Source organism: Charadrius vociferus, unplaced genomic scaffold, assembly GCF_000708025.1.
Source record: "Charadrius vociferus isolate BGI_N301 unplaced genomic scaffold, ASM70802v2 scaffold1061, whole genome shotgun sequence".
NCBI classification, from domain to species: domain Eukaryota; kingdom Metazoa; phylum Chordata; class Aves; order Charadriiformes; family Charadriidae; genus Charadrius; species Charadrius vociferus.
Window position 1 is genome coordinate 91,554 of NW_009646734.1, and position 8,371 is coordinate 99,924.

The 8,371-nt window shown below is 53.4% G+C and overlaps 1 protein-coding gene across 1 annotated transcript in view; it reads right to left on the reverse strand.

Annotated features, from left to right (window-relative positions):
- Nucleotides 1-4,713: 4,713 nt before the first annotated feature.
- GNAO1 (guanine nucleotide binding protein (G protein), alpha activating activity polypeptide O) overlaps nucleotides 4,714-8,371 on the reverse strand; it is an 85,381-nt gene continuing 81,723 nt past the window's right edge. The window contains exon 7 of the mRNA XM_009889550.1: nucleotides 4,714-4,901. Coding sequence (XP_009887852.1) covers nucleotides 4,714-4,901 — 188 coding nt within the window. The remainder of the gene's footprint in view (nucleotides 4,902-8,371) is intronic.

The following is an 8,371-nucleotide window of genomic DNA, read 5'->3' on the forward strand; positions in this document are numbered from 1 at the left end:
AAACCCAACCCACCAAAAACGGCCTTTGAAGTATGTGGCTGTATTTAAGGTGTGCTTTCCTGGGGTGTGTTTATTGCTAGTTCTCCTAACGAGCCCAGTAACTGCATCCTCCCAAGGAGCACGGCGCTCCGCAGCTGAACCCCGCTGCCTCGTCTACAGGCTCACTCCAAGGCTTTCCTTCCACCGGTTTCTCTATTTCGTTGAAATTGCTGTTTAAATAAAGGAGCTGTTTGCATTTTTTCAGTCTCACGGCTCCACCCGCCCCACCATCTCACTGCCGACGGAGCAAGCGGCCTGGGGGGCTTCATGCTTTCTTTTCACCACCGCCTGAAGCTCATCGTGAGATGCTAACGCTGCTTTCAACACCGTGCCCCTCGCGTGCTGCTGCTGGACAAGTGACCCGAGTCATTAGACACCTCCCGCCTCCCCAAAAAGGGGCGTCTTTCGCCAATTCCCACGTTAGTTTTGAAGGGCAGCGGGATGTACATGTGTAGCTGTTTCAATTCTGCGAATCACTGCGCTTTCAAAATACGTCCCCCGCGCCCCTGCAAGATCTCTGCTGCATCTCTACCTCCCTGCAACACTCAGGCTGCAAATCCAACACAGCTCGGGGCCTCTGAGGGTCTGGACTCGGAGCGCTGCCATGGCAGAACACAAGGGGCTATTAAGAAGAGGGCTTTTGAAAGCCGACGGTGCATCTCAAGGTCTTCCTCCTAGGCAAGTGCCGCAAGGACTGCTGGTGTTTAGAAAAAGCACGGGGCAAGAGATTGCCTGCGGAAGGCACATCTGTCAGAAAAAGGCTTGGGAGGATGCAGAAAGCCAGCGGTGAGTAATGCTTTGGCAGCCGTTCCGGAGACAAAAATCTACAGGCGGCCATCAAGCAGGAGAAACAGTAGTGTTCTAACACTGGAAGCACTTCATCTTCCAAATGCCGCTTCCAGCCTTTGTCAGTGAATCCTCGCGACACGTGTGTGAGGGAGGGAATGTCGGCAGCAGCAGCTGAAATGAAGCTTCAGGCATACAACGTGCCAAAGAAAATGAAAGAAAAGGCTCAGTGTGTCAACATTTCCCTCGCTTTTTTCCCCCTTTTCTCCCCGTGGTTATCACCACCGTGCTGGGGAACCGGCCGGTTTGGAGCCCCAGCCGGCACGGCCGGGCGCGGGTTGCCTGAATCCATCCCAAGTACACCGAGCTGGCACCGGTGACTCGGCTGCATTCAAGCAGAGTTTGGGGTTGAGTTAATTTCAATTATCTTTACCAAAATATTCCCATGGGCTTTATGCTGGGAACTCCTGCAGCCTTGGCTCGGTGCCGCCTCCACTGTTAGTTACTTCACCGCTTCTCTCACTTATTCGCTCAGATAAAACGTCACCCACAGCGAGGGGCGGGAACAGACAGCCTCCAAACTTCTACTGCCGCCGATCAAATCCTTCTGAAACCGCCTAACCAAGACCTGCCTCGCCGCCAGCACAAGTCACAAGTGCACCACTGCACCCAACTCTGGGTCTCGTCGTTACGTACACTTTACGTACCAAATTTAGCCAACATTCAGTTTTTCAGCCTTTACTTTGACACTCAAAGCCCATTTGAACACCAGGTGTTACTGGTGGGACTTGGGTCACCCACATGGGACCAGCTCCAGCTGCATCCCCGTCCCTCCGCATCCCGCCAGCTAATTCCCTGCCCGCTCAGTGGCAGAAGCACCGTCCTGTTGCCATCACGCCCCGTCTCGAAAAGCAAAGCGAGGGACTGGACTCATTCAACGACCTCAGACCGCAGCCCAGCTTTCACCTGGAGTGAAACGACCTCTGAGATCAGCAGAGGGTACGCAAGCAGAAAGCATGGCGTGGGGTCGCGGGGAAGTTCGGCCGGGGCGGATCTGAGTCCTGCACGTTTCTTTTTCACCTCGCCTATTTACGCACTGCACTCCTCTTCCTGCAAAACCAAACCGGTTGCATTTTACTGTCATCCCCTTGGCTTTAGTCTCCAGGGACTAGAGCTCAACAGGCACAGAAATCCTTCCAGGGTCGGGGCACGCGGCTGCTCCCTTCCAGGGAACCAGAGAGCCGGGCAGGTGCTTCCCACTGAAACCCCTTTCCTTGAAACCCCCTCCCATTGACTCTGAAAATCCTAAGCAAAACCAACCGCCATGAAACGCAGAGGCCCCGTGGTCGGCGTTCCTTTGGTTCGGGGGCGTGCAGCGGAGCGTGCTGGCATCCCGCGGAGCTGGGAGAGGGGCTGGGACCGGGGAAAACGAGACGTGCGGGTGGGATGTGGCGTGAGGAGCAGAGAGGGGCTCCCGGCCTTGCTGGCCGGCCAGCTCTTCGTGGGAGCTGATGCCGCCGGAGGTATTTTAAGGCTGAGACGGTGAAGAGAAAGGTGGGTGGTCCCTTGGGTGAGAGCAGGGGAGGCGTCATTGCTGTTAGTGTCCGGCGGAGCAGCGGTGGGTCCTCACCGTGCAGTACTAAATACAGATTTAGGATTTAACGCTGCCTAAGGGTTACGGACACAGCTGCCAGCCAAGCCGGGCTGTGAGGTGGTTAGATGGGTGAGAGCCGCCTTGTTCTCCTCCGCAGGCCTCCCCTCTCTGCCCCACGGAGCTCCCCCGCTCATCCCTGCCTGGGGTTTTGTCACAGACGTCCCGCAAACGCTGTCCCAGCAGAGCGCAACCTCCCGTGGGGACTCTCCTCTGCCTCCCAGGTGCCCTCCTCTTCCCGTCCTCCCTTCTGCCTCAACCTGCCTCGTCTCCCTTCTGCAAATTCTGTCCCTAAACCTCCCCCACCGGTCCTCTCCGTCCCATGCCACCGTACGTGCTCCTTTCCTTGCCTCCCCTTGGGCTGTGCTGCGTTGGGATGCTCTCACACCATCTCTCCTAGATGGACACAGAGAGACAAGAGATATTGTCTCTCTCAGGCACGGTGCTGGAGCAAACTCCGACCTCCTGAGACCTGAGAGACACCCCTAGCCCGGGCTGCCAAGAAAGGACAGCTGAACTTGTGGCTGGCCTGGAAAGACTCACGTTTTCCAGGATCATGGACTTTTTGGAGAGGCAGAGAAGAGGCGGCTGTCTCACCCACACTCCAAACGAGCTCTTAGGGTGGACTCCTAAGGGTCCCTCCGTGCTCCCAGAGGTGACACCCCACCTCTCACACTCCCCTCTGCCTTCACCCCAACGGCACCCAGAGCTCCGGGTGACGGCAGGCGGATGGCCACGCGTCCCCCAGCCCAGCCGCGCCTGTCCTCCCCTCTGTGCCCCCAGGTTTTGCTGTGCTGGGTGCTACCCTTGCCCTTTCCACAACTCTTCCCCTGCCCTTCCTTCCTCCGTTCCCCCTCTTCCTCACGCTTTTCTGTCCTTCTCCATCACTTGGCTCAAATCAGCTCCCCGAGCTCTCCCTCGCCACTACACGGCCAGTATAAACCATCCCTACTCACTTTAGCTACTGGTAAAGAGATGCGCTGACTGCAGACACCAAATCTGGAGCCGTGTCTCCTGGCAGGAGATGACACAGGCCAGCTACCTGCTCCTGCTCGGCCAAGGAGGCTCAGAGCGCGAGCTCGGGCTCTTCGAGGGTGTTTAGATGCCGGAGGTGTGATGAGGAGCTGCGAGGCTCCCGCACACCCGGTTGTCACCCAACCCCGACGGTGTTTCCCAACGCACCTCTCCGCATTCCAGGTCCTTGATGGTCAAACCCTGCCTCCAAAAAAACAGGGTTAAATATTATTTTTTTTTTTTTTGGCGCGCCCCAGCGCTTTAGGGCCGAAGTTTGGAAAGAGAATGCCGCGTGTTTGCAAGAGCACCGGTTGCGCTGAAACCACGGGGGTGGGAGATGCTTTGGGAACGGTACCCAACGGTACCCGGGGCATCCTTGCTGCCTACGCTGCAGGGGTCCAAGCCCAGCAGCTCCGTGGCACCCAGCGAAGCGCCTCAGAAACACGTTCCTGAAACCGCTAGACTTATTTTAACATTAATTTTGAAAAAACTTGAGGTAAAACTGTTACCAGTAACAAATGCTTTTAGACCAAGGCTTAGTGGGTTTTGTTACTGTGTCCCTCTTACTCAGACACCAGCAGAACTCGATATGGCTGTTTTGCTTGTTCAAATAGCTGTTCTGGAAAAAAGGAGAATATACAAATTCAAGCTGCGGCGGCTGTGTTTAACACCGACCCCTCCGGCTTTGGGGGCAGGAACTGGAGCCGTGAGGTACCCTCAAAACGATCATGTTGTATCTAGCACTTCCCAAAGGAATAGTGTTTTTTTTTTTTAAAAAGATAAATAACCAGGAGAATTAAAAATATCCCTTAACTTCAAGGGGGGGGGGAGGGGGGAGAAATTTCGGTTCCAAACTACACTGTTGCTGACCAGTATTTTAAGGCTTTGATTTTTTTCTTTTTTTAAAAACTGAAGTATTTTTGTCTTTTGGCAGCTGAAATGCACTTTGTGGGAAACGCGTTAGCTCCCTCTACAGCGCTGTGAATTGGAACGGAGGAGTAGAACGAGGCAGCAAGGGAATGAACCAAAAATAAACCAAAATAAAATAAAACGGGGCTGGGGAGAGCAGAACTTGCTGCAAAGTTTTCTGGGACGGGAGGAGGGATTTACGTATTTCTTCCTCATCGTCTTCTGAGGAGGAAAAACAAGAAAGAGAGAGGACCTGTCCGCGGGACCGGAGGATGCTCCCGGCGGGCGAGAGGAGAGGAGGGGAGGAGAGGGCTTTAGTAGAGTCCGCATCCCCGCAGGTTGTTGGCGATGATGACATCCGTGACGGCGTCGAAGACGAACTGGATGTTGTTGGTGTCGGTGGCGCAGGTGATGTGCGTGTAGATCTCCTTGTTGGGGGACTTGTTCTTGCTCTCGTACTGAGCTTGGATGTAAGCCACCGCCTCCGTGAAAGAGTTGGGGCCTACAAGAGAGCCGAGACGAAAGGAAAAAGAGTGGGTTAAAGCCATCCCGTAACCCTAAATCCGTAGGGCGCCCGCAAGCGCCCCGTTGTAGGGACATGGGGAGCTCGGATGGGGTCGCTCCAACCCAGACGCCCCATCTCCACCTCGGGGACGGGCACTATTACCAGCCAGGATTGCTGCGAGGGAGGAGATGCTCTCTGACTGTCAGCTCAGCTGTGGTTTTATTCTGAGTTGCTCTTTATACTCTATAGAGATGAAACGGATGAGGGAACTGAGCATTAAGCAGGCTATGATGGGAACCAGAAGAAATTCCACATAACGCTGACGGAAAAGATAAAAAAAAACCTGCCAGGAATGCAGTAAAAGCTCGACCTGGTGCAGAGGCGCAGCTTTTTTCCTTTTTTAGACTTTTTGATTAAAGTTTCAGCTTTTGATGGGAAAGAGGAGATAAAACACCCACGAATTGAGGGCAGGATTGGTAACCGTGCCCTCCTTTCCCTGAATCTCAAAGAGAAAAGGACGTGAAAAGCTCCAGCCTCTGCTATGGAGCAAAGTGGGGTTTTCTCAAACAAAATACCAAAAAAAAAAAAAAAAGCCAATACAAAATGTCCCTCTTTTTGAGAAATTAGGATCGCAGCACCCTCTGCTAGAGCCGTGGCTAAAATCACGCCACAAGGAGTTTCTTGTTCGGATGTATAGAGACGTCTGCGCCAAACCCTACTAACCGTCAGGTTTTTTGTGTTAAAAAAAAAAAAAAAAAAGAAGAAGCTTCAGAGCAGTCGCGCAAAAGAGCAGCTCCTTTGTGAGCTGGCCTGCCTCGCCTCCGCTCACACACACAGCTCCGCTCCGGTAAGCTCCGTTTCCCAGTTTCGGGAGGGCTCTACGCTGCTAACGCTCTCGGATCCCTCTCCCGCCGTGATGCTTTACTGATGGGAAACGTTATCTGCCAGAGAGAAACTTACTGGGGCTTGGGGTTGGCTGTGGCTGAAGGCAGCCGATGTGGGAAATGACTCGCGCTCGCGTATACGTGCATCGCTAGCTGAAGACACAAGCTCAGGAAGACCATGAGACTTGAGAACACGCTCGAAGTTAGACAAGCGAAATGTTTGCTGGGAGCAGGTTCTGGCCTGAAGACCTGTGGAAAGAGTTTGGGAAGAGGATCCCCCGCGCTGCGCCACCACCAGGAGGGTATCTAGCGAAAGGGAAGGTGGTTGTTCAAAGGCACGAGGACTTAGATGCTGGATTCCTTCTGGGAGAGCAGGGAATCGCTACTGCCAGCGTGGTTTAAAACATGCCCCGGATTCTGCTGCTGCTTCGCTAAGTATTGTGGATTAGTTAAAAGCATGAGTGAATTAAGGGGATGGAAACAGCCAGTGCTCCGGCATACAGCAAGCAAATTTGCGGATGCAGTCTTCTAATAATTCTCTGTCAGCAGAACTAATGGACATCAGGAACTTCATTTTATTAAAAGCATTTTGTGGAACCGACTTGTGACGTTGAAAGTCCGCTTGATTGATTTATAGGCTTTCATCAAATAATTCTTCTTAACTTCAGGGCAACTTTCTAATAACGCTGCTTTTTCACAAGGCCACGAGGGCTTCATCCTCTGAGCCGTGGCCAGCAAAGCAGGGGCGAGCAAGCTTAGGTGTTTCCTTGGCTCCAAAGTCTGGCTTAACATCAGCACAAGCTAACTTCCAACTTTTGATGGCACTGATCCCTGCTGGATCAGTGGAAGGACCTTCAGCCTTCAGACCTGAGCCCTCTCCGATGGCACGAGAGAGAAAAGAGGCCTGGGGAGGGTCCCTGGCGTTGCGATAACTCCCAGCTTCCAGAACAGCACCTCGAAGGAGTTTAGAGCATATTTAGGGGCTTCTGAGATATGGGGAGGGACTGGTTTGGTTCACTTGGGGTTGAAGTGCTCCAAAAACACGCTGTGTTTGTTTTCCGCAGTCAGCCGAGAGCTTCGCTACGCCTGTGCCAGGGTCGGCCTCCCCCGCGCAACTCCTCTCTCGGGCTGGGACAGCTCGGGAAGGAAAAGTTATATCCCAAACGACATCCCTTCTTGTTCTAGTCTGTCTGCCATCAGGGATATGTAAGGGTATTATTTCAGAGTGGGGTTTCCGGGAGATTTTCGTGACGATCCACAAAACCAGGTCTCCACAAAATGCCGTCAGGGAGGAGTGAAAGGTGCAGGTTTGCTTCGTGGAGAAAAGGGAAAAAGACAAAAATCTTACGGTATATAGAGGCGCTGCTATAAAGAGGACGGTGACGAGCTGCTCTCCAAGCCATGCAAAAGATGGCAAGCAGCAATCTAATTTGCAACCGGAAAAAAAATGGGATTGGCACCATTGTGAGCTTCCAACTGTAAAGACTGTGAAATTTCCATTATTCGATCCTTTTGGCCAAACGTGTCAGGAATACGTCTGTCTGGACCAAACAGTTGAGTCGACGGCTGAAATGTGTCGGTAGTGACAAACATCCAAACCTTCCCCGGAGAGGAAGCCTGCAGATGTTCCTCTGAATTCAGACGGAGTCGTTGAGCTCCGTGGTCACAGACCGTTCAGCCCAAAGCAGCGCTGATGGACCGCTTTTGCCTATTCACAGGGAAAAATCAAGTGCTCGGAGATGGGAAGCTCTGGTCAATAATTTGTTGCCCTGCTCAAAAATGAGACGCTCTTGGTACTCCCAGTTCACAACTATGTTTCCTGACAAGGAGATCTGCTTCTCTGTCTGTCGGCTTGATTCATCTGGATGTCTCCGGTGAGCTTAAATAATGCATGACGATAAAAGTTTATTTTTATGCTGTCTCGGAATGGTAATGAGGGTTTGCGGAAGCTGGCGAGATGCAGCGGGAAGCGGTGGGGTGCAGCTGCAGCCTTTGCATGGGTGATGGATCCTCATCGCTAGCAGGTCAGATGCCAGGCAGCCAGCAGAAGCCAGAGCTTGGCTTGCTACGGCTCTTCTCCCTCGGTTAAGAGGTGTGGGTGGCCAGAAAATCAAGCGCCTTATTTTTTTATCTGCATTTACAAGTGTTTCCGTGTCTAGATGCTTGATGTCAGCCAGCCTTGAAAGTCAAACTGGGGATGGACCTCCTAAACTGACGTGAGAAAAACTCACAGCCCGAGCTGAAGCAGCCCAGCTGTGGGACCTGCCGTCCGCGCGCTGGAGGGCTGATCGTGCGGCCCCTCGGCGCCTGGCAGCGGCGTAGGGGCCGGGAACTGCAGAGGGACCCTCGTCGTGGTCAGCCAGGTCCATCACAGAGGAACGTGATGGGTTATGGAACAGCAAAGCTGGACTTTAGCTGAGAAGAGCCCTAACAAAACCCCTGAGTTGGTCTCCCAGAGAGCCATCACCCGTTCGTGATGGTTCATCTCACCACCTCTTTCCGTGAGACCTGCAGGGGGGTCCACGTTCCTGAGCGAGGCCGGGAACGCAGGCACGAGTTTGGGAGAGGCCGGGAACGCGGGCA